The following is a 25312-nucleotide window of genomic DNA, read 5'->3' on the forward strand; positions in this document are numbered from 1 at the left end:
CTTCTATCTTACACTATTCTTCCACCTCTTCAGCACAGATGAAGGCTGGTCCTCCAGGATCTCAAAGGAAAAACAATCCTGTCATTTGCAACTACGCAGTACCACAAGTATCCTCCAAAGGCACTATCAATGACATTTCTGAGATAACCTGAACTGACTGTCTAGGAGGAAGCACAAAATATTTAGGTAAAAGACTTGATTTGTTTTCCAGAAGCTTCCAGGCCTCATTCTGCCCAACACTGACCGAAGAATATCTAAACAGTTTATGGAAGTTAAAAACACAATCTTGGCCATTCCAATTCTGCTCGACAATAATAAGGGGAATCAAGTCTCCTAAAAGCCAGCCTGGTCAAAGAGCACTGTATATTCCAAGGACAAATGTCAATTGTCCATTCTTACACTAATGTGAGAGACTTATGATTAGGCTTAAGCAGCAAAAAATAGTTTGTTTCCAACAAGCAAGAACCATTTTGCAAGGCTATTCTGATTTGGTATTATTTACTTTTTCAGTGTAAAAAACCAGGCAGAAACCCAGCCAGGTAACAAAGCTGCACTGATAAGGAAATCTGAACTGCAGTTCTTCAAAATGCTCCTCAGATCCTGAATATATGTTTTTCCAAACCCATCAGCTAAAAATCACTGCATCACTCTCAACTCCAAACCAGTTCCCAGAAACTCCAGTGACAGGGCACTGTTGCACTGACAATCTTGAAAATCTTCTGAAGGTCCTCAGGAGACAACTGAAATTCCTGTGGTTTACTCAACAGAAGTGCAAAAGCCGCTGTTATTTAGTTCTAAATACACTCTACTGACAAATGGCATGCCACCCAGTATCTCCAGTGTCCCCTTTAATCTCTAGCCTTTGTATTACAAATATCTAGAGGGAAAAAAGCCTTAAAATTGTCATTCAAACCACTAGGCAATTTGGGTAGAACTTTGAATATGCTACCTTTTGAACTGAAACACAACATTTCTTTTGAATTTCTATAGCTTCACCATTTCTATACGATTTTTCTTCTTCTGTCTTTGCCCTTTCTATTTTTCTTCAATTTTGGCTCCCAAGAGAAAGAATGCTCTCAGATTTTTTTTCATTATTTAAGTTAGCAGATTTTTACAATAAGTCAAAAAGCCATAAACACCAAAAAGAAACCAACTGCTCACAGATAAGTACAGGAATTTCCTGAACCTTTCAAAGGACAAGCACAAGGAAAAGGAGAAGATTTTGTAAGATATTATTACATGCGAAAAAAATCAGGTCATATATGAACAAAAATCTAAGACAAAACCAGAGCTCACCATACCCTTTGGTTACTGAAAATATTATATCCATGCTCTGTTTTCTATGGCACAGAGAAGATACATGCTAATAAGAATTTATCCTACTAGTGACCCTACTAGTGTTGTCTTCTCTCCGCCTAACTTCTCTGAAGTGATTTCTGCAGAGAATTTTCTTCATCTTACCATTAGTGTAAGTATTTTTAAATCTATGCTTCTCACATGTGGTCACCTTGATTAAAGTTCAGCAAGTTGAACACGAGTCAGCAGTTCCCTGGCAGCCAGGAGGGCCAACTATGCCCTGGTATGCATCAGGGACAGCGTTGCCTGCCAGGCAAGGGAGGGGTGACTCTTGGGGTGTCCTCTGCACAGACAGGAGCTGGACTCCAATGATCCTTGGGGGTCTTTTCCAACTCAGGATATTCTATGATTCTATTCTAGGATTCTAAAATCCAGGTCAGAAACACAGCCTTTGTTATCTTTTTGAAGAAACTACTATAGGTATCTTAACACAATATACTCTGGTATAATTATATGGCACAATCTGACACAACAGATCAGCTATTTCATGTACAGCAAGTTTCCCTGAGGCAAAAAGTACTTCTGTGCCATGCACAGCAATATGTGGAATAAAAGCTCCCCCTCCTGGCTAAGGTAAGAAAAGTTCAGCTGGGGAAGGATACCTTGTGTGAGCAATATTATCCTGAAGATGGGCTGTAACGGTGCAACAAAGTGCTCCTCAAAGAATGCTATGACCTCACTGTTGCTATATTGTGTTACATGACCACAAGTGCCCTGAGCAGTCCCCTAAAGAGCCAGCTCCAAAACGCTGCTCTTCCTAATATCCTGAAAGTGACTGCAGGAAGTGCTTGAGTCAAATTCCAATTCTTGGTCACTTTGATCTTAAGCAGTCCATGACACACATGGATTGGTGTTTAAGCCATGTGGCATAAAATACAACAGTGAAGACAGACTTTTTAGAAGTGCAAAATAAACTACTTACATCTTTGGAAGGTGGTCTCCTTCCCCCAAAATCCCTTTCAGGTTAACAAACCATCTATTTTATAAACACCATTTTGCCTTTGGTATCATCTCAAATATCAGCTGAGCACCAGAAACCATGGCACCAGGTAAAAGAGTGGTGCAAGCACTAACACAATCTTCCAATTTTTCCCACCAGTTGAAAAAAATATATATACCTGTTCCAACAAATGGATCATATACAACATCGTTGGGTTTTACTCTGGCGTGGTTTGCCATGATGAAAGACAGGCAGGCATCCATGCTCGTATTTCCAATAAAGTGTCTCTTCTTTACACTGTAGGATTCAATGAGTTCTCTTTGGCCATCTGCAATCTGTTGGAACATTTAAAATCCCTGTCAGGTCCTGGATACAAGATATAAACAGACACACTAGCAGACTTGCTTAAGTGACACCATCCAAGACCACATCACCTTGTTTTTGACATCTGAAAAAATATGACAGACTTCTTTCCAAGCAACAGATCTCTTGGATCAACATCTAGGTAAATTCTCCAAGACACAGGTTAAAAATATACAAACATTTTAGAGGGAAAATTCTTTCAAAGAAGTTAACAATTAGAGTAACTTTGCTATTATTCTAAGAATCAGAAAAATAATTCCTGGCAATTCAGAGTTAAAAGGATTTCAAAAATATGAGGATTAGAAATGCACGTTAACACGTGTGCATACACACACGTTTAAGGTCATACAGAATTTCTTCACTGGCATTTCTGTCCCACTCAAAATCTAAATTTAGGATAGCGTTGACAGATCAGAATTTAAGGGAAAAGCAAAAAAATACCAAATGCTAACATTTTTACACCAGACTTCCAAAGTATGCTGGAGAAGACCAAAGCAATCTGGAACAAAACACGTTCAAATACTATCCAACACTATACCCCCCACCTCTGCTCAGCATCAGTCTTACTGGGTTAACAAAATACACTTGCCTATTTTTTTCAGGTTGGTTTACTCATTTTTAAACACTTCGGGAATTCAGCACAGATGTGACAACAGCTGCAATGTTCTGCAGCATTGCCACAACCCAGGGTGCTTGCACATTAATCACATGCATGGAGAATATTCACAGGCCCTAACAGATCACTTGAATCTCTAACTTCCCTGTACACAAGCCACTGACCATAGCTGTACAACCTCTGCAGTGGTTCTCCCTCCTTCCAGCTGCCCTTGACCCAGGACACAGCAAGCACATATTCCCATCAGTGGCTAGTGTCATTCTGGGAGATATCCTTTGAGAAGCCACTTTTTCCTCACAAAAACATGAAAGACAAGATCAAATTTCCTCAGGATATCCTAATAATGCAGCAGGTTTAGAGTGCTTATGGCCAACAGGCAAGAACATTTGTAGCAAAGACCACAGATGACAGGCTTCAGAGAGTTTTTGTACTTGGTTCTTTCTGCACTGTCAGTGTTCCCTCAGGCAGGTATCTGCCTGTGGGCTGGACCCACTGATGTCCAAAGCCTCAGGGATCAGTCTGCACTTTTCCATGGAGGTGCCTGTCAGGATCACTTGAAGCACTTAGAGAATGCTCCAGTGAGGCTGATGCCACTCAGCAGGCCCACTAGCCATCTACAGCTCTGTACATCTTTCTGTGTGTTTCAAACAGGTGGTTTCCACTGCAGCTGTGTCCAAAAAAATGTAACACACCACCTAGCTGTGCAGTCTCACTGCTGTGCTGAGTTCTCTCAGTGGGTGGCAAGATAAAGGTGTGTTCCCAGATACAACTTCTGTAGTGGTTTGGTCCAAAATACTTATTACTATTCACCTTCTGTGAGACAAGAATTAGGAGAAAGCAAAGCAGGCACAAAACTTGAAAGAATATAAAGAAGTTTATTAACAGACCTAAAAGAAGGAAAAAAAAATAAAATCAGACCACACCTTCAGAACTCTTCTCCTCCCCCCACCTTTCTCCCTTCTCCCACTGACAATGTAAAAAAACAACCCTTGAGATGTCCAGTCCATTTACCACTTCCATAATAACCTTGTTCAGTTCACTTAGGGAGAGGAGTCTCTCTTGCTCATGCTATGGAGACATTTCCACAAGAAGTTCTCTCATGGCTTCAGTATCACAGTGAGACAGCCGCCCGGGTTGGTTCTCTGCTCGCATGTGAGAGTCCCTTCCCCAACTTGCAGCTTTCCCCACAACTGCTTTCGAGGGCCCAATCTTGAGCTACTGGGGTACCATTTTAAGGTTGAGCTGTTCAGAAGCAAAGGTTCTCTTCACCCATCTCTGGGAGCATCTTCACCTCCAGGAAGAGAGGCCCTCCTCCTTTCCTGGGAGCAGGGGGAAAGGTGGGGGGAGGAGAAGAGTTCTGAAGGTGTGGTCTGATTTTATTTTTTTTCCTTCTTTTAGGTCTGTTAATAAACTTCTTTATATTCTTTCAAGTTTTTTGCCTGCTTTGCTTTCTCCTAATTCTTATCTCACAGAAGGTAAACAGTAATAAGTATTTTGGACCAAACCACTACACTAAATTGGTGTTTCTGCCCAGTTACAAACTGAACCTGCTACAACTTCATTTTTCTTCCACCTTTAAATTGTTCAGTAAAGACACTTTTTCCTAGTCACAGTAAGGACTCCTGAGAGCATAAAGCATCAGAGCACTACACAGTGACAGATTCAGACAATTGTATTTTTCTGCTTCTATTAAAAGTCAAAACATTTTTCTACATTTAAACTGAAGGACACTGTCCTGAAAGTACAAACTTATAAGAACTGAAATAAGCATACTCACCCATCTACCAAAATATAGATGAATGGGCTCTTCTGGAACATCATTTGGGTTCATTCCATAATCTTCCAAAATCCAAAAGATGTGTTCTGGATTCTTTAAATTTACTTTTCCTTTGAATGGAAGAAATTCAAGGGCCTATACAATAAAGAAAAACAGAGTAAAAAAAACACAGGGTCAATTTTTTAAATAGGTACCTTCCCCTACAAGAAACAAAAAACAAAACCAAAAAACCTACCAAACAAAAAAACAGCAAAAAACCAAACCACAGTTTCAATTGTGAGAAATGGTATATTAGTATTAAAAAGTACATTCAATTTTCTCTGGATTTTTGAAATGCCTTTCTTGTAAACAAAAATAGCTCAAATGATTAAGGATTAGAAATCAGGACCATACACTTTTTATTAATTGAACAGTACTCAACTTCAGAGGAAATTAACTGTGCATATTAATTATGCAATTTTCAAGCTATAAGAACAACGGGATGTGAAATTTCAGTGACGTGCAGCTACAACAATTTACATAGTCAGCATTATTTCTTTTACACCAAAACTGAACAATCAGGGAAGAACATCTACTACTAATACAGATAATTTCAGTCTCTGTAAATGAAATAAATTGAATAAATAGCTGCCAAAATAGAATGTGGAAGAGCAGAAATAAACGGTAATTTGGAAAAATTTTCTAATTAAAATACTGATATAGTTAGGAGGAGAGCCCAAGTGCAGACAAGAGCATGATGACAGAACAGGAGATCAGCACACAGTCCACAGCTTGCAGCTGAAGTCACTTGTTCCACATTCTTCAACAATAAAAGCCTAATAAGGAGATAAGTAACAGATTTTCCAGAAATCTAGCACTTAACTCTAGCCATTTGAATCTTATATTTTTGAGCAATAAGCTTCAGTTTCCCTAGCACACTGGGCTGAAATCAGCAGTGATATTTGTTTGGCTTTGTAGATGCCCTACAGAATCAGTTAAGAGGGGAAAAAAAAAAAGTCATGAATTCTGAGGGAATGTTAATTCAGACACAAAGATCTCATTTAGACCTGATAAGACATAAGCCATAAACTTCCTTAAGGTCTTCAAGAAACCCAAACTTAAATACACTGATAGCATGGAATAGGAACAACATGAATAAATTAAACTAAACAAACATTTCTGAACCATCTACTTACATCAATCTTTTTTATTTTCTGTGCTTGGGTCAGTGTTTTATTAAATGTATGAATATGTATTTTGTAAGTAGAGTCTGACTGTAGATACGGAAGCTGAAAAAAAAAAAGGCAAAGACATTTTCATTAGTACAGATGCAGTGTTATTCAGTGGGCTTACGGAACCACGTTATCCAGATTCTTTATATGCATACCATCTTGTCTGCTGGATAGTTCTTCAAAGATGCATAGAGCTCCCCTGCAGATCTTCCATGGCCCCACAGTTCAAATATAGACCTGAAATTACAAAGTTTTTGAGAGTGCAGTCACACAGCAGGGAAAATGCCTTACAGATACTTACTCCTTTTAACCTTCTTAGCTAACATATTTAGGCTTTACTTCATGAAGTGTTAAAGTGTGGCATTTAATTCTTGACAAATGTTTTAATTTTTGTTTGTAACAAGGACAGGCTTATTTTTAATTCTAGGCTGATGTTTCACTGATGCGTTTCTTTGTTTGGTAACATGTACCAAAAGTTTCAGAGCTTTTCATATTGATTAGCAGTGCAATGGAGGTGCTCCAGTGACCTTATTCTAAAACTAACACTCCCTACAACCAGCAGTAGGCCAGAAAAACAAGCCATGGGCTAGTTATGCTTCCTACATAAAATCAGCATACATTAGCTGAGAGAGCACAGTGTGCAGAACATCTGCAAGCTGTTTTGTCATACTTTACTTCCATAGTTGCCTACAGCTGCTTTTTGATGTGCACTGCTCCATTCTTTAGGCAAGAGAGGAGAGTCCAAGTCATTTTAGGTAAAACTGAATACCTGACACAATAAGCACTCAACAGGGACTATGCATCACTCTGCAAAGGGGCCCAAGCTCTGAAGAACACAGCACAAACACCAGAAATTTAGTACAGTCAGAGATACATAACATACCTGTGCTGCTTCTCATCCTGAACCATACCTCAAGGCCTCTCTCACATGCCTCACTGGAAAGCATGTTATTCAAACACCTCTAAAAAGATGAACAATCACTCTCCAGCATATTCCTGTGCTCTTGAATTTCCCAGAAGGGACCTCTGCAGCAGCACTCTGAGCTGAAGGCTCAGATGCCAGCAATAAGGGAGGGTGGCACAACCTTTCCCTTCCAAAAGTGATTGTCAGTTTTTACATATCACTGGTTTTACCTTTTAATTCCACACATATTTTAGAACAAGCCACTAACTCAACATTATTCACAGCACATAAAACATGAGTGATGCTACAAGTACTGTCTCTGGAGTGAAGAACACCATTTTGAGACCCTGAATTGATCATACACTGAGTAAAGAGCACAGGCATGCCATGCAATCTGTCCTACAAGAGTCCTACAGGCTCCAGTAACATCTTCTCAATTCTAGAGGGAATCAGAGACTCTTTATTTTATGACTCCATATAAAATTAATATTTGTTACACTATAACAGAACAAAATTCCACAGCTTATGTTATTATTTATAAGCTTTTTCATCTCTTACTTGGCACATACTGTCCGCTTCATTAGACCCCTTGCCATCTCTTCTGAAGGAATATTGAGAATCCAGAATGGAGACTGCAATCAAGAGAACGTAAATGATGCAAATACCTAGCTGGAGGATGTCACATGAATTACACAACTACACAACTCTGTTCTATAAAAACAGAACATGCATATTAAAGATCAAAAAAATTAATAAAAAATAAATACGCTAACTTTAATCATACACAGAACATGGCGATAAAATAATTTATTTGAGACAAAACTATTTACTCAGCTTGAATGTCTGAGAAATTCTGTTATGTATTTAATTTTTCCAACACAATTTTGACTTGGTAAAATATTGTTTGCACTTCTCTTGATTATTCATCCTCTAAAGACTGGAAACACCTTGTTACACACAAGCAGTAACTAAATCCCAATCACATTCTCTGACCAAGCACTGAGACCAGAATCATACAGCTTCCTAGCTGCACTCCTCATCTGACTCACTGATTTTGAGGCAACACAAATTCCAAACTGCTGTTGAGTGTTTTCACAGTATAGCTATCCTAAAAAGCAAGGAGAGCCTCCCAGCAGATGGCACTGCTTCTTTTCATGCTGATAAGTGAAGACATCCTGAGGTGCATCATGTGCATCTTTTTTTCAGTTCTGAGTCTTTACTGAAATTGAGAATTCCTAATTTTTGGGAAGATTCCTGATTTTCCTAAGAAACTTCAATATTTATTCAGCTACCTACATTTAACAAAAATACTGTGAAGAACATACTTGCATACCATACATACACTCAAGTAAAATATTTGGTCCCAACTTACATTTACACGAATTTCCTGCTCGCCACTGAACTGTCCACCACAAAGGGAGAGCAATGATGTTATTTCCTAAAGTGAAAATATAAAAGTCAGGCTTTAGAATCATTAACTAATAAAGAAAGAAAAAAAAAAAAAGGGGAAAAGAAAGGGCAGCATAACACAAATTCTAGTGCAGATGGAGGATAGGGCAGAAGTTCACAAGTAAATTCAGATTGTATATACTGTTCATGGACTGAAAATTAAGATTTTCCTGCTATAAAAACAACTTTCTCTGAATTCATTGGCAAATGTCAGCAATCAAATCCCACTGTTTCGCATTTTCTCTTTCATCAGAATCTTTACTGTTCAATCCTACACTCTCACAACAATACTCCTCTTACAATATTACCCACTCTCTTCTTAATATATTTTCCTGACTAATTCACATAAAAGTGATGTTTCACTAGTAACACTGACCCAGGGCCAGGATCAGCAGATCATCTGGCTAAAAAATCTGTCCTTGCTTGTTTCATGAAGTTTTTGACAAATCATGTCCCTAACACAGCTCATCACAAAATCAAACAAGCTGAGCAGTCACCACAATACAAGAAAAGGGAAATGGCTCTGCTTTCTTCAGCAGCTATATCAACCAAGTGTCACCAAAATCTTGGTCTTAAAAAGAAGAACTTTCTATGTTACATATGTATCATCTTCTTTTTACTTTATCTGATGACCTTTCCTAAAGAAAAATGGGGTTGATCATAATAAATACATAAATTCAGGTTCCAGTCCCACAGAGCAAATAGTAAAAAGCAATGCACAGAAAAAAACCTAATGAAAACAAGGAAAATAAATTATTCAAGACACACTAAACATTTTGTAACATGCATAATGATAACCTACCAATTCTAACAGAATAACTCTGTATTTCAGCACTATTTTAAACAATAACATACTATCCTGGATATTATTAGCTCTTCTAAACGGTGCCTAGAAGAGCCCTTAGGACATCAAAAGTTCTTAAAGCGTATGGCAACTCTGTAAGTTATTATGGGGAAAAAAATAATCACAATTCAACTTCACACACTGCATGGAAACAAACACTCAGGATCACAAGCCAAAAGCAAGCAGCCCTCAGTGCTGCCGGTGTGAGGGAGCCTCACAACCAGGACACTACCAAGGCCTTGGATATCTCTGCTCCATCCCGGTCACGACACAGGCCCTAGGACTTCAGAGAAGCCCCATCCCTGCTGCTCCCCAAATCTTACTCCTGAAGACCAAGATACCTGCAACCCTCCTGGCCTCACACATCTCCAGAAACACGTGGGACAGAGAATCACAGGCTCAGTTTGGCTGGAAAACATCTCTGCAATCATCGAGTCCAACCGATGAGCGAACACCACCCTGTGAACCAGACCATGGCACTGAGTGCCACATCCAGTCTTTCCTGGAACACCTGCACAGACGGTGACTCCACCACCTCCCTGGGCAGAGGGCATCGAGAGGGCACCTCCTGCATGCCCAGGGCAGCACCAGCCATCCCTGCACTCAGGGCACACTGGCGGGAGCTGACATATAACTTAAACAAACTTTAAAGTCACCAAAGCCAAAAACTTGAAAACATTTTTGTAACCCCAGCTTCCAGTTCTCTCATGGAGCCCCAAGTACTCTGCTGGCAACCTCTCCTAGCGCCAGAGGCTCTGGAAAAGCGAGTGGCAAGGAAGATGCTGCCCTAAAGCCACCACGCGGAGGCTCTCCATGAGCCTGGGGCAGAAGAGGGAACCTCATGCCTGGGGATCCCTTCGCACAGGACGCGGGGACCGGAGAGGGAAGGGGCGCCGGGCGCTCCTCGCTCCCGGCTCTCCCCGAGAGAGGTGATCCCCGCCGGGGTCCAGCTCCCCCGGGCACACCCGCGGCCGCACTGCCCAGGAGCGCCCCGGAGGAGAGGGGAGGGGAGGGCAGCGCCTCGCCCGGTCACTGCCCCTCGCCCTGGTCCTGGCCGCGATCCCAGCCCCGCACAGTGCTCACCGGCAGGCGGAACTCAAGGTGCTCCTGCGCCAGCAGAAGCAGATAGCGCCGAAGCGCCGGGGCCGCCAGCGCCATGTCCGGCCATCCCCCGCCTCCCGCATGCGCCGCCGGGCGGGAGGAGCCCGGGAAAGGGCGTGTGGCGGAGAGACCCCTGCAGCCCGTGCAGCGCTGAGAGCGGGGTACAGGGCTGTGCGAACTCTTCAGGAATTACTGCTCATTTCATCTCCTTCTCATTCTCCTTGTAGTTTTACTTTGGGTGTGCTAATTTATCACGCACGCCACGTGTCAGTACAGCAGTGCCTGCGTATGGCTTATAAATAACTCCATGTACACTGGGGACACGCTCTCTCAGGGGTGTTTCACTGGCAGGAGCGAGCTGCGGCCTCTCCCGGCCACACTTAAGGATCTGGAGCATTCAGTAACATTAAGAATTAACAGGTGCCAAAGGAGTCGCGTTCGTTTTTCCGTGGGAAGGAGGTCAGCGCCGGCGGCGTGGGTGTCGCAGCAGGTAGAGAAACACGTTCCCAGGAGAGGAGCAGAGGTGTGACGGTCCGGCAGAGGGGCAAAAAGGGGTTTGTCTTGCAGATTATATTTTATTTGAATATCTAGTCTTGATAATTGTAATCCCGTAGTCACTGATCTCTCTGTTGTGTTGATCTGAAAGGTTTGCCTTATCCAGATTTTGGTAAGCTGTTTATTAGGACCAGGCCAGGTCAGCACTGAACTCACGTTCTGTGTTTCTTTTGAACAGCTTTCTTTTTCTAAATGGCTAAGATTTTGCTCATGACCTGCAAGCACTGCACGGGACACCTTCTTTATGCATCTCCATAATCTCATCCTGCAGCTTCTCCAGTTATCCCTTCCTGCAGTAATCAAAACTGAGGTTACTGTGAAGCTTTAGTCCTGATGATTGACAAGAAAGCAATCTAAGGTGACCTGGCAGCTAAACATGAGCTTTCCTAGAGGAGAAAGAAAAGAGGTAGATGTGGATCTGGCTTGTTCACTTCATAGTTGAGTGCTGAGACCCAGCAATAAACACATTGCTGAACTGCTGACAAACCCTGTGAGCCTGAGATTGCTTATAAAATCTTGGAATTATTGAGAGAGCTTTAGTGGAAGAAGTCTGCTTTTGTTTTTCCAATCCATCTCAGTTTAAATTTCTTAGGGGTTGTTGGTATTATTTTTAAGCATAATCTCTTTGAAACTGGCTTTTGCTTGCTTTATCTGCACTGCTTTACCTTCGGGGCACTGCTGTCTGTTCTCACAAGGTGAATATCTGTTTTTCACTGATACTGTTTCCTGCAGAAGACTTTAAGAAAAGCCCTGGTTTTTTCTTGCTCTTGGCTTGAGGATCCATGCAAAATCTCTGGCAGTGTATACATGTTGCTCAACTTAGTTTGAAAGTGAATGTGCATTACTAAGTAAAATTTACAGAGTATTTGATTCTGACATAAAAACAAAATGCTTTTCAGATGCTGTGTTTGGAAATGGAACATACATTCCTGTAATGCCACTGAGGAGAATCAAGCAGTTTGTTAGTGTGGATGTGGGGAGTCATTTTAAAAACATTACATAACTCTTTCAGGGAGGGAAAGGAAGAAAAATTACCCTTTTTTTAGCCTTCAGGGGAGTTTTATATACACAAAGTATAATTACTCAACTTGAAATTTATCCAGGAAGCTAGAATTAACCACCTTCCTCTCACAAAAAATACAACAGCGGGATCATACGACAATCACGAGTTTCAACTTAAAAGTGAGAGACCATGAATGAAAAGCCATTATTTTATGTGTGCTGTTGCTTATTATTCCCAATTCCCTTCTGCAGGGATCATGTTGCTCACGCCGTGCACTCTTCCAGACCCAGAGGCAACACAAGTGGTTTTTGACTGACCTGCAGGTTCTGCCGGGGAATTTCAGGAACCCTGTCCCTGCTCATGGGTTCATGTGCAACATCACCAACATATGTATGTGGACAAATGTCCATGAAATCTTACTTCTAAAACAACAATCTTTTCAAAATACAGAAATACCCGATATATAATTCAGTTGTTGAACTGTTCAGAATTTGCATTTCTATCCATTTCCCCGTAGAAAATCCAGCTCTAATCCTGTGTTTTAACTTCAGATGTCCATGAAAATATCAACTCTACTTATGTGCTACCTGGAAACTCCGGTTTGCATTTTTCAACAGGTGGACGAAACGACCCAGCAAAGACGTAGTTATAGCACGTTGAGATCTCTGTAGGTATATAAAAGTCTGCCCCTAATTCGTCAGAACAACCACGTCCTGCACAGATAGTCCATAATCTAAGCCCATGGAATGCCACAGGTGGTGGGCAGCCCGTGTACCGGGAGAGGTGAGGCACTTGGACCTCTGCCTGCCCGCGGGCTGTAGCCGGCAGACATGGCTGTGCAGCACAGCCTTTTAAGGGAGAACAATCTATTCTGCCTTTGTCTTCTTCACTAAATAGGGTCCTGCAGACAGCGACGCGCTCGCTAACTGGATTTTCACTTCTCCTTGCAGTGCCTGATGAGGAAAATCCCCCTGCTCCCACCATGTATTGGAGTGTCGGCTCCAGATAATATTTTCTGTGCATAGTAACTTCCACAGTCTGAGGGAACCTTGTGGGCACGGCGTGAATTTGTCCACCTTTAATCGGCGTTCCGGCAGGAGAAAGGCTTCCCACCCCCGTGCATGGGTTGGTGTGCCGCTGCTGCCGCTCGGCGAATGGTTTGCTCTCTCCCCAGCTCAGCCAGCACTGCATCAGATTGTTTGGGAAGTCCGCGGGGCTGCCGGGTACCAGGATAAAGTTCTTGGAAAGGCGTCATTGCAAGAAGAGTGAGTACTGCGCTATGTTTGTGTTGCACGGAGGCTGCGGGGTTTGATCGGTAACTGCAGGACCGGTAGAGCACCGTGTATGTGAACTTGTAAGCATAACTTAATGCCCTGTGCTCCTACATTACCTCTGAATTTATGCTGAATCACTTCTACTTTCTTCATTGCTGTAGAGTTATGAGTGGACTTAAAATCTTCAGATATTTAACATCTTTTTCAGTAGCCTTGCCTCTCACTCGGGCAAAACTCTTCCAAAAAATATCTGGCTGGTTTGTTGTTTTTCCTTCACAGCTGACCGTGCACACAGAAACCATAGTTACAGCCAGTCACTGATTCGTTTCCTCCTTGAGTGCCATAAAACATTTTCAAGAAATGGAAGGAGATCAAGGGCAAAGTGCTAAAGCTACCGGTGCAGTGGGTGACCTGAGGAAAAGTTGGCAGACCTGGGCGGAGGATCACATTGAGTATCAGAGGAAGAATCCATTCAGCAGCGATGACAGGCTTGCGTCTAAACCTGCGCATACTCACAGAGGAGATCCTACCTATGGGAGACCCCCTGAAGGCTCTCGGACAGAGCAGAGAGGGAAAGATGCTCACTCACACGTAGGTAAAGAAGTAGAAGAGCTGTGCCTGATCATCAGAAGAACTGGAGAGGTGGGAGAAGATGGACACGTGAGTGTGACATTTGGGCAGCTGTTTGAAACATATGTGACTATTTCCAATAAAGTAGTGGGAATCTTGTTAAGAGCCAGAAAACATGGTCTGGTTCATTTTGAAGGTGAAATGCTTTGGCAAGGAAAAGATGATGATGTGGTCATCACTTTACTACAATAAGGCTTTGTCCTGGAATGAACTTAGCTGCATGGCTCCATTTGGAGAAACAGATCTAGATACCATCTTCACAGGTTTTGATTACAGAATTTCAACTCAGCTACCTACTGGGATGCAGGAGAGGAAATGGGCGAGAAGGATAAAGCATATTTTTGTAAAAGTGGTAGAGATTTGGACAGAAATCACATCTTAGGAGCTAATCCATCACACTGACATTGGATTGTCCTTATTATCATCTACTACCAAGTATATGACAGTTCTTGAAATAACTCTGCTGGCTTACTGCTTTTAGGTTACTGAAAGTATAAATTACTAACTTGCTATCCTACAACATCGATTCTTGCAGGTTGTGAAATACTTACTGCATGGGAGACTGGGATTTGTAAAACGTGGAATTGAAAACTCTTGTGGGAATTCATAGACTTCTTCAAACAAAGAGCCTGGTATATAGCAAAAGTTAAGGTTCAATTAAACATGGTTAAAATGAATAAATAGAAGTTATTTTCATGAAGTAGATGGAAATTCCCAAACTTAAAAAAATAACACAGCAAGGATACTTGATGGTTCCTAAATTAGTTGCATCTTGCTTGTATTTTGGACAGCTGCACCAGTTCTGGTATTTAATAGTCTAATCTTACAATCTTCTCCAAACCTTTTGTGTCTCTTGTTCTTTTTCTTCTCTATCTCACACCATTTTTACCTGTTCTGTTCTTCTGACACTTTAGAAGAAGTAACAAAGCTCTTCAGCCTTTTTTTGGTGAATTCAGCTATACCCCTTCATAGAAGGTAGGGTGCCACAACGTAAAGATGCAAAAGTCAACAGAAACTCTGTATTGGGGCACCTGTGCATTCATTAGGAAAAAAAAAAAAGGCTCTTCTTTCACCAAAATGTAGCAATGTTTTTTACAAGAGGAGACCAGAGATACTGTAGTGCCAGATGCATAAATAAAAGTCTGGCGGCACAGTCCCATACCTCGTTTATCTGCTTTCAGAGCACAGTTGTGAGCTCTCCAGACTGTTTAAAAGAAAAATAAAGGATTGGGTAAAAAATAGTTGTAATAGTGCTATAAAAATAATCAGGAGCTGTATTTACAAGACTTCCCACCAATAAAGCTGCGTAACTTGAAAGGTAAAGTTCTGGTTTTTTATCAGTACAAATAAAAGCTTCTGTGTGGTGTTAACTACACTACTTGATGGGTGTTTAAAGTACAATACTCTCCTGCATCAAAAGGATATTAAAATTTAATATAAATTAAGATTGATAAAAGTGATGTGTAATTTTATGCTATTTATATAAAATAACTCCTATTGCAAAAAGCCTAAAAGAATGGGGTTCTGTTTTGATATTTTCATCCAATGGGGATTTGCATCAAACTAAGTCTTTTGACTGAAGGATTTCATTATTACTCTGCCTCCTTTTTTTTCTGGTGAAAAGACAATGAAAATAGAAAAAAAAAGAAATTAATGTGCTGAAATAAGAGTATCTGGGGAACAGGGGAGTCGTAGAGAATGGGTTTTAATCACCATATAATTTTACCACATTGGAAAAGGGGGAATATGTGCTGCACCAGGCACTGCTGCTGTGTTCCCTTAGGTTTCAAACCCACCGCTTCTTTCCAAATCTACATCTTGCAGCTGAAAACAAGACATGTTGTCGTTTGTGATCTTAACATATTTAAGATGCTTTGTTCTTTTTGGAAAAGCACTTCTTGCCAAATGACATGGGCACACCTCAGGGTATTTCAGCTCCCGTTAGAGGAATCTTTACATATATTTGGATTTCAAAACAAATTGAGCTTTTTATAGTGCAGCCATCAAATGAGTTTTGTTTAACAGTTCTGAAATTCACTCAGTTCTGCTGAAGTGTTAGCTCATAACTTGCAGGAATCAGCATTAGGCACTTCAAGTGTCACCAGCTGATTAATGGGATGGCAGTATCAGGAAAAATAATACATTGCTGGACATTGTACAAATAATTCATTCTAAGACACACATGTGAGGCAGTATGTCGCCTGAGCACCATAAGATGCAAGCCCAGCCCATGCAAATTTACTAGATTTTAATTAAGGCCGGCTCAAACAATTAAATATCAGTAATCTAGGCTCTCACTGCCATGTAAGTGGTTAGATGCTTGAGTACATCTACAAGCAGTTTAAGTGCACCTCTGATCAAAACAGCAGCAGAGCAAGCCCTTAATGACATGGTCTTACCTACTTTGTAAGCAACTTATATTTTTAATAGAACCAAGGATTACTATATAACAAAACTATTATTTATAGAGGGATTTTTTGTTTTTAAATAGTTACAGAGCCATGTTTCCTGCCTGCCAGCTTTAGATGAGCATTCTGGAAAGAGTGACTGAAACCTTTCTGTGTGCCCATGGAATGATTATAAACACCGAGCTGCCAAACTGGCTCAGCACACAGGTTGACAAATCCAGTCTCGTGCTTCCAGCAACAGCCAGTATTGAAAACAAAAAGGACTAAAAGATAGATAATAGAGCTGGTCAGCTTGCCCAATGGTACACTCCAGAATAGAAAAATTACTCCTGAAGTCTGTATAGTCATGAATGCATTGTATCTAATGCACATGACTCAGTTTAGCTATGAGTTTTACACAATTATGCTTCTTCATCTGTGCTGTGATTTGATTAACATCTACCAATGAAACAGGAATTTAAACTTCTCAACATGCAACCTTTATTTTCAGCAGGCTCCCCTTAGAGTAAATAGAACAGAATTCATTAAATTATTTTTGCAGAAATAGTAGCATGTGAGGGGTTTTAGTGTTACAGATTATTTGGAGCATTAAGTAAATGCCAACCTTCTAAAAGGTGTTCTTGCCCTACTAAGTACCTTTCAGCTCTTTAAATCTCTCCTAAACTTCACTTTGTGACAGATTCCCTCAGTGACCTTTCCTTCCACTTGAAGCCTGTAAACTCTGCATCTGTTTTGGACTGTACATCATATAGGAATTAGCTGTGGTTTGTCTTGTCAAACACTGAAGGCACTTTCACCATTTCAATAAATGTTGCACAGTAGTTTGAAATGACTGAGTTTTTATGTAGCATTTTATTGTTTCCAAGTTTCTCAAATTTCAAATACAATTTTCACTGGTTTGCTCCCATTTTCCTACTTTTATTTACAATTCACACTTAAAAAGACTTTGGAATAGTCTGAGGAGTTATTACCAATTTAAGCAAAATTTTGTTTTATTTTTAGCAGCATTGTATGTGTATCTGTTTCACCCTTTCAGAGGGAGCAGCTAGTACTTCAGCATAAAAGCATTATTCTCTGGGTTCGCGTTAGGTTGGGAGTTTATGTAAAACAACTGAGCAAAAGAGTACAAATACAGCTTTGTCATTCCTAAACATGAGGTCAAAAAAGCAGCTTTTCTCAAGACTGCTAATACTGGATCAAAGAATAGAGCCAGCAGCAGTGGCTAAACAACTTTCCTTTGCTTCTCCAGGCTCTTGGAGAGTAAGAGCTTCTGAGTTCATGCTCCTTATTGATCTTTGCTCCTTGGAAAGCTCTACAGATGATTCCTGAAGTTTTAATTAAAATTACGAAAAGCTTCTATAGAAGACAGTGACAAAGTTAACAGGATCTGCCCACTGCCTCTTCCGGGGCTAGCCAGTAATTCAGAAACGTATTGGAAGTATTAGGATAGGCTTTTCAGAAAGTATTTCTTCACCTAATTAAAAAAATTATTTGCAGAGGCCAAGAATGCTTGTCAATGCAGAAGGAAAACAGACCACAGTCCTGTGCTGAAAACCACTAACGAGAGGCTGAGCATTCCTCTCAGTAATTAGTGTGCCTCTGTTTAATGCTTTTGTTATTTCAGCTGTTTTGAGGCCTGTTTGTTGCTGTCAGGGAACACAGGAATTCCTCATCTTTCTCATCAGCAAAACCCTGGAAGCGACATTATACCCACATTTTTACCTTTCCAATCATGCCACTAGTGGGGCCCTTCTCCAAAGTTAAGATATAAAAGTTGGCCTTTGTGCTTTCATGTACATTTGGCAATGTACAGAGTCTGGCTGGGCTGGTGGTAACTTCCTTCTGAGCATCCCAGGTTTTGGGTGTGACTGGAAGAGTGTTGGTAACACAGCAGTTCTGGTCATTGCTGAGCAGTGCGTGCACAGCATCAGGGCCTTCTCTCTTCCAGCTCTGCCCCTCCAGTGGGCAGAAAGCTTGGAGAGAGCACAGCCTGCACACCTGGCACAGACTGGCCAGCAAGGATATTCCATGACATAAAATGTCTGGAATAAAAGCTGGAGAGGGCTTTTTTTGGTGGGGGAGGGGGGGCATTGCTACTGGCCCGATTGTGGGAGGTCATGAGTTACTGCCTTTGCATTGCGTACCTTGGCTTTTTTCTTCCTCTTTCCTTCACGTATTAAACTGTCTTTCTCTCAACTTATGAGTTTTCTCATTTTGGTCTTTCTATTCTGCCATCCCACTGGGGTGAGGGGTGAAGAGCGAGCAAAGGGCTCTATCTAGGGTCAACCCCCACAGTCATCTATTCCACTGCACTGGAAAATCATTCCAAGATTAGCATTTATTAATCCTTTTTGACAACAGTTCATGTTGGTATTTTAAATATTACATTATGTCACAGTTCAGTATAGTTACATAAATTAATTGCAGATCAGAACACAGTAAGTTTTAACTCCTGAAAATCCTTAACGTTCAGGTATTTCATGAAGTTAGAAGCCAGCTCAAACCTCTTCATCTACTGCACAGTCCAAGTTCAGTGGCTTTAAGTCACACTTTTCCTACCAAACCTAACAAATTAAAACCCTAAAGGGCTGCAAATGACATGTGAGTGCCCACTAATAACAGTAACAAGACATTAGGAAGATGATCTTACAGACAGAGAGGTGTAAACTCTCCCAGGTAGAAAATGCTGTTCTTCAGAAGGGTGCAGACTCTGAAGTACTGTAAGAACATTACAACACATCGTACCACTAAGGCAACAGGTGCTGGATCCATGGAAAACACAGAATATTATGTTCAGGGAAGCTTGCAGGTGCAACAGACATTCTCACCTCAGCTGCATCGGAATGCATCAGGCAAGGGCACTTGGTTAGTTTGGCACCAAGACATGCTCTGTGAACAAACAAAATCCACTTCATGTATTCTGGAGTTTTAACTTTCCAGTCTGCCTTATTATGGTACTGAAAAACAAGTGATAGCATTCCTGATTAGAGTCATGCAGCAAAAGCAAATGTTCAGCAGGTTCCGTAAGACACTTGGCATGTTCCAATTTTGGGCTGAGTCCCTGCTATCCCAAAGTCAAATCACACTGCTCTTATGTAAGTCTGACACACACACACACAGTGTTTCAGACCAACTTCTCTTACTGCTCCATTTAGAATCCAAATTTGGCCAAGGCATTAGTAATCTGCAAGGGACTTCCAGGGAGAACAAGATCAGAAAATCTGGATTTTTCTGTCTACTGCCATGCAGAAGAGCAGTATATTAAATCTGTTCTTCTGAACTCTTCACGTTCTTTGTAAACATACAGTAACTAATTTCAAATATTGTGCACATAAGAGGGAAAAAAATCTTTAAGTCTATTTACACATAAACCATATTCTAGGTTACACAGCATTGTATTGATATTTATTGTGTCACTGTGATGCAAACAAGGCAGGTAACATTGAAGTGATTTAGCACCAGTACTGTACTTTTCAGCAATGCACCTTACTCATCACTAGGCATAAGTAACATATCATACAAATGCAGATGGGAACAAATGTTTGAAATGTTACCTGCAATCCCAGAACAATGCATCTTGAAAACGAAAGCTTAATTTCACAACAAATACTCCCTTTGGTACTATTCACAAGCTGTAGTTTTAACTCATTGCCTTGGTTGCAATACATTCTGCTGCAACACTTGGCCTTTTAATAGGAAGAATTCTCTGCCTGTGTGCATGTGTGTGTGTGTATTACGGCTGTATATACACAAATATAAAATTGTAACTGAAATACATCACGCTATTGCCAGGGAAGGATACAGACTGATGTATCCAAACAGAAGAATTAGGTTGGCAGCTACAAATTCTGTGTGTATTTCTTCATAAGGAACTAAAGCTTTTTTTATCCTGGGATATTACTGGCAACATCAAACTGTGCAACCTTAATTCAGAGCTCGAAGACCAAATGACACAAGCTTTCAGCTGGCAGCATTTTCAGTTTGCAGTCTCTCGATCAGCTGTTCAGCCTGTAAAAGAGAGAAAGCAATGCATTAACTACACCATGGGCCTTTAGCTTACTGAAAATTCCATTTTAAAAACAGTGACACTTACAGAGCCTTTGCTTTTCACTTTTACAGACAAAGTGTACAGGAGAAGCAGAATACAACAACAATTCCTTTCAACAGCAGACTCACAGTTTCCACCAAACACTCATGAGGTGATCAGAAGAGGAAACATAATCTGTGGAGGTTAGAGGAGGTTTGAGCAAATAAACAGCAGATCTATTAAAGCACCGTGACTTTAGAGACCTCAGAAGACAGCAGTGCTCGGAACAACCAAGTGGTGAGACCTGGGATTCTCTGTGAGCCACTCCAGAACACCGTGCTGTGACCTCTCATCACCCACCCAGCTGCACCACCAGCCTCGAGCATTGCTGAGGGATGGAGGGCGTTCACGTGTGTGGCTCGTGTCACAAGCTATTACCTCGTCCTTTGGTTACATCACTGCACCAACACATACTTTTGTCATCATACATGGCTGTTTATGCATCATGGGCAGAACTGGGACAGCTGTACTTCCTACATTTAACAGCACCAGCTCACACAGCCCTCAGGAAGGCTCAGGGCAGAAGGAAGTCAGCCAACAAGCAGGCCAGATTGGGCACGTGGAGGCTAAGAGGGGCACTTCTGAAACAGATCAGTTTACTGTCAGCCTTTGCTTTTTTTGCCAGTCCTACTGAATTGATCTTTTCATTTGAGCTAGTGCTTGGGGCTTTATTAAGATCTCCAAAGGAACTACATTAAAAGGTGAAAAGCTCAAGTTTGGCATATTTTAAATACAGAGAGTAAAAATGCAATCAGCTACTGCAGGTAGGAGCAACTCAACAGGACTTCAGTAGTTACTGCAGTTTATTTACAAATAAAGCTACATAAAGCATGCAGAAACCGAAAATTATATGATCTGAATCCTGTTTTGCATTCTTAAACAAGTACCACATTCAAGACACTGTAATTAAAAAAAAAAAAAAAACAAAACCACCACCAACCCAAGAACATTTTCCAGCTTGACAACAGGGCAAAATACTGAAGTGCATCCATACTGGATAACCAGACTTAGTACGGTTCTGCCTGAACTAATCCAAGATAATAAGAAGTAAAACTACCTAGCTATATGTATTTGAGGGACAAATATTTGTAAGATGCTCAATAACACAGCAGACACTTCTGCTTTTCTTGAGCTAGGTGTGATCTTCAGCAAGGTCCCACTGTGAAGAAGCTATGTTTCTTCTCTTTAAGTAAGAAGCTTTTGATTTTGGGGATGTGCAGTGATACCAGGATGCTGCAGCTACATTGCAAGGACAGGTGCTTTGCTGTATCAAAGCTGTGAGAGTGAGGTTTAGATTAAGAGAGAGATTTTCAAAGTGCTTTAATCAGTGTCAGTTCAGTCTCATTGCTAATCCTTACTGACGTAAATCAGTAAAATGTTTTTGTAAAGCAGGCACTTGGTTTAGTGTAAAGATGACAAGATGAGAAAAACCACATGAAGTGATAAATGCAATCATTAGGTGGATATGTTTTCACCTACACTGGATTAATCAGAGTATGTGCAAAACAGACCATCACAGTTGAATATATCCTTTTATATTAAAACCCAACTATTTACAAAGTGTCCAGAGATGCACATCACAGAGCCTGAGCTTCAGGCAAGATCCAGAACTACTGTACTGTTTGCTGTTAGTTATTAGCACTCCATTCCCCTTAATAAGCATAAGCATGAAGGGTTTTACCTTTATTTTTTCTCAAACAGTTAACTCAAAACACATGTAATTGAGAATTAAAGTAACAACAAAAAGAAATGGTCAGAGAATTTTTGGACACCGTTAAAAGGTTAGAAAGACATGGCATTTTCAGTTCATAATTGAAAACCTACAGCAAAGCTCACCTGCATTATACTTACCGTGATAAACCAGTAGGAATTGATTCTGTAATAGAGCCTGGAGAGGAATCCCAGCTGACTGGCTGGAGCCAGAACATGAAGATGCAAGTGGGGTATCGAGCAGAAGGGAGGCCAGTGAAAACCCATTCTTCAGAAAAGGAAAAGTACAAGATAGTGGTGGCGTTAATTCAGGAAGAAGTGGAACATCACAGGTTATTTAACAGGATCCAAAGAACTAACAACTCATCACATTTTCATTGTATAAAAGCAAGAACAAAAACATGCCCTTTCATTTCACCACAAAAAAAGCTTTTCAGATGCCCATTAACCTCGTCCCTCACATCTCATATTATGCATATTTAAGACACATTTTTAAAATGAGGAGTTGAAAGAAAAAGTACCTTAAATGTATCCTATCTAGTTTTCAGCTGGAAAGCCAACTATCCATTTTAATCATGAAGGCCAAGCTAACTATTTCTCTACAGTGCTTAAATTATGTTACAGTTTATTTCAGCTATCAAAGGCCTTAAACCAAAGAGTCCAGCACCAAAATCCAGTGAATGCTGGTATGACTGAAAGACAGGGTAGTGCCCTGCTTCAATAGGCCAAAGTTTACCTCTCTTCTGGCTTCTAGGATTTAAAGCATATGTGCAGCAAGTGCCCTCCTTATTCCAAGATGTGTTCAAGAAAGAATCTCAGAGCTAGAATGCAATTTGTGCCAGAACTTGATCAGAAAAAAAAGTTTATATTCAATGCCAGCAGATTTTAATTGGGAATTCATGCAATAACTGAATGTAGAACTGATATCTTCCATAAATCACAGTGCAGGTTCTGCCACCATCTCTAAAGTAGCATTCTGAAAAGCAAAAAACACACTCAACAGAAAGATGTAAGGCTTCTATTACATACCTTACATCATTCAAGTCACTAAAATTATTCTTCTGGAGAACAGCTTTTCCAACTTCCATCATTCTCTTCACTATTAAAAAACACATAAAATTCATTTTTAAAAGGTATTCTTCAGAATATTAACTTCAATAGATTAATCTACACTGAGATCACAGACATGGGTTTTTTGAAATATAAACACTGTAACTACTATTAGTCAAACAAAAGACAGTCGAGAGTGTGTGCAATGATTTACTTGAAAATTGCCACTGATACCAACTTCCACACCGCAATGCTTTTCAGTGCTATATTATTCTAAGAACTTCGGCCAAAGCCATGTTATCACCACACCCTTATTAAAAAAACAACAACTACTGATTGGTCAGGATGATGACTTTACACTAAATCCAGTGTTGTATCTCTACACAGCTACAGGACTTTGACCTCCAGGTCCTGTGAAGCCTGGAGTAAGTTTCAGAGATGATACATAAATTAAAATAAAGTTGTCAGTCTTACTTATTACCAGGTGGGTTTCATTGCTCTATCACTGAAAAATGCAACAACCCTATTACAAAAACTTAAGGCAAAAGTCAAAGGAATTGTGAATTGTCTTGAAGCCAAACACATACAGAAGTTTTTTTCTGGAGAAAACCACCCTATGTTTAGAGAGAGAAATACAGTGATGCAAGATTTGCAAACTGCAATTATAACTCTTTTCTTGCATAATATAAATGTAGATTTCCCTAAGGTGGAATGTCTTCATGGCTGCAGTTTCTCCTGTTACTCAACACACTTAGCTAGCCACATCTTGTGAAACAAATTCCAGGACAATGTCTTTTTAAGGGGGAAAAAAGCTAAATAAACCTAGCAACAATAAATCATGGCTTCAACATTACAGAATTTTATTTTTTCAAAGATTTTTAAAGTTTTCTGGAACACCATTTCCCTTTTTCATCTGTCACTCCCTTTTTCCTGACAAAGAAGGCAGCACTTATCTGAAGGTATACACTTTATAAAATTCTTCTGTAAGCTTTTAGAATTGCATATGCATATCTAAGCAAATACAATGAAGCAGCATATAAATGCTTTAAAAATAAAGCTGTACTTCCAACAAAGTGCAGAGGCATCTATACTCCATGCAAACAGACTAGATTTCATGCACTAGGGCAATGTTTTTCCAGAACTGCACAAAAAAATGTGCCATTCTAGAACAGCAAACAGAAGTTCCCATAAAGGGTAAGTCCCTATCTACACTCACTCACTCACATCAGCTATTTCCATTTTTACAAATCGTGTCCAGAGTTGTAGTTTACTTGACAACACCCTCTTTCAGACTGTGAAAAATGTTTTTCCTTTAGGTTAAGCACACACTTGCAGCCTTACCTAGAGGTATGTGCTCTGTCTTCAGTGTTTTGCAATTTCCGATGTGCTTCACGGGCACCACCAGATAGTGGTGAGGGGCACCAGGTTTTATATCTCTAAAACAAACAAGGTCTTCATCCTAAAAAAGGATGCAAACACATTAAAATGGACTAGGACGAGGACACTGGCAAAGAGTCGGTCAATGTCCGTATTCTTTGTATCAATGCGATACCTAATACCACAGCTGACCCAACTAGCAACAAAAGCTGAGGGTTTTGGAGGCAGCACCCAGGCACGGTGCCCCGTCCGCTGCTGACCTTCCGCAGGCAGGATTCCTCAGCGCCAGCTTTGAGGCTTCCGGCTGCTGTGCCAGAACTTACGGAAGGCACGGTGTTTCCCGTCCGAGCCATGTTTCCTCGCTATGTCCCTGCAGGAGCCGAGGGCCCTCAGAGCCGCCGCGCCCCCGCGCAGCCTTAGCCGTGAGCCAGCCCGTGAGGGAGCAGGGACGCAGGGCGAGCGCCCCTCACCCACCTCGCAGGGGAGCAGCGCCGTGCCCGGCTCCTCTCGGCGGGCGATCCTGCAGAACACGCACTTCCGGACGTAGCCATCGAGGCCGCCATTCCCGGCTTCGCTCCCCTCAGCGGCGGCAGCAGCACCCGCGGCTTCAGGCCCGGCCGTGGCCATGGCCCCGGCCCCGGCCCCGGCCCCGGTCCC

The 25312-nt window shown here is 41.0% G+C and overlaps 2 protein-coding genes across 3 annotated transcripts in view; both read right to left on the minus strand.

The window, feature by feature from the left end:
* TRMT11 (tRNA methyltransferase 11 homolog) overlaps positions 1 to 14591 on the minus strand; it is a 29094-nt gene extending 14503 nt beyond the window's left edge. The window contains exons 1-7 of one of the 2 annotated variants that reach the window (XM_082301476.1): positions 14575 to 14591; positions 8540 to 8605; positions 7726 to 7799; positions 6419 to 6500; positions 6228 to 6320; positions 5053 to 5187; positions 2475 to 2631 (exon numbers count right to left, since the gene is read on the minus strand). In XM_082301476.1, coding sequence (XP_082157602.1) covers positions 2475 to 2631; positions 5053 to 5187; positions 6228 to 6320; positions 6419 to 6500; positions 7726 to 7763 — 505 coding nt within the window. In that variant the 5' untranslated portion in view covers positions 7764 to 7799; positions 8540 to 8605; positions 14575 to 14591. Of the gene's footprint in view, positions 1 to 2474; positions 2632 to 5052; positions 5188 to 6227; positions 6321 to 6418; positions 6501 to 7725; positions 7800 to 8539; positions 8606 to 10543; positions 10620 to 14574 lie in introns of those variants that run through there. The other variant, XM_082301475.1, reaches the window with a different exon arrangement.
* Positions 14592 to 18751: 4160 nt separating this feature from the next.
* HINT3 (histidine triad nucleotide binding protein 3) lies at positions 18752 to 25312 on the minus strand. The gene is made up of 5 exons (XM_082301497.1): positions 25130 to 25312; positions 24620 to 24737; positions 23258 to 23327; positions 22370 to 22496; positions 18752 to 20439 (listed from the first exon to the last, which is right to left on the minus strand). Exons 1-5 carry the CDS (start codon positions 25280 to 25282, stop codon positions 20392 to 20394), a joined length of 516 nt encoding a protein of 171 aa, XP_082157623.1. The 5' UTR covers positions 25283 to 25312; the 3' UTR covers positions 18752 to 20391.

The sequence above is a fragment of the Coloeus monedula genome (genome assembly GCF_965178545.1).
Source record: "Coloeus monedula genome assembly, chromosome: 2".
NCBI classification, from domain to species: domain Eukaryota; kingdom Metazoa; phylum Chordata; class Aves; order Passeriformes; family Corvidae; genus Coloeus; species Coloeus monedula.

Excerpts from the sequence above, each read along its gene's own strand:
- HINT3 (XM_082301497.1), bottom strand. The coding sequence starts at position 25,282 with ATGGCCACGGCCGGGCCTGAAGCCGCGGGTGCTGCTGCCGCCGCTGAG. Across the intron at positions 24,738-25,129 it reads CGGCGCTGCTCCCCTGCGAG|GATGAAGACCTTGTTTGTTT; the intron begins GTGGGTGAGGGG and ends ATCCTTTTTTAG. Across the intron at positions 23,328-24,619 it reads GACAGAGCACATACCTCTAG|TGAAGAGAATGATGGAAGTT; the intron begins GTAAGGCTGCAA and ends GTTTTTTAATAG.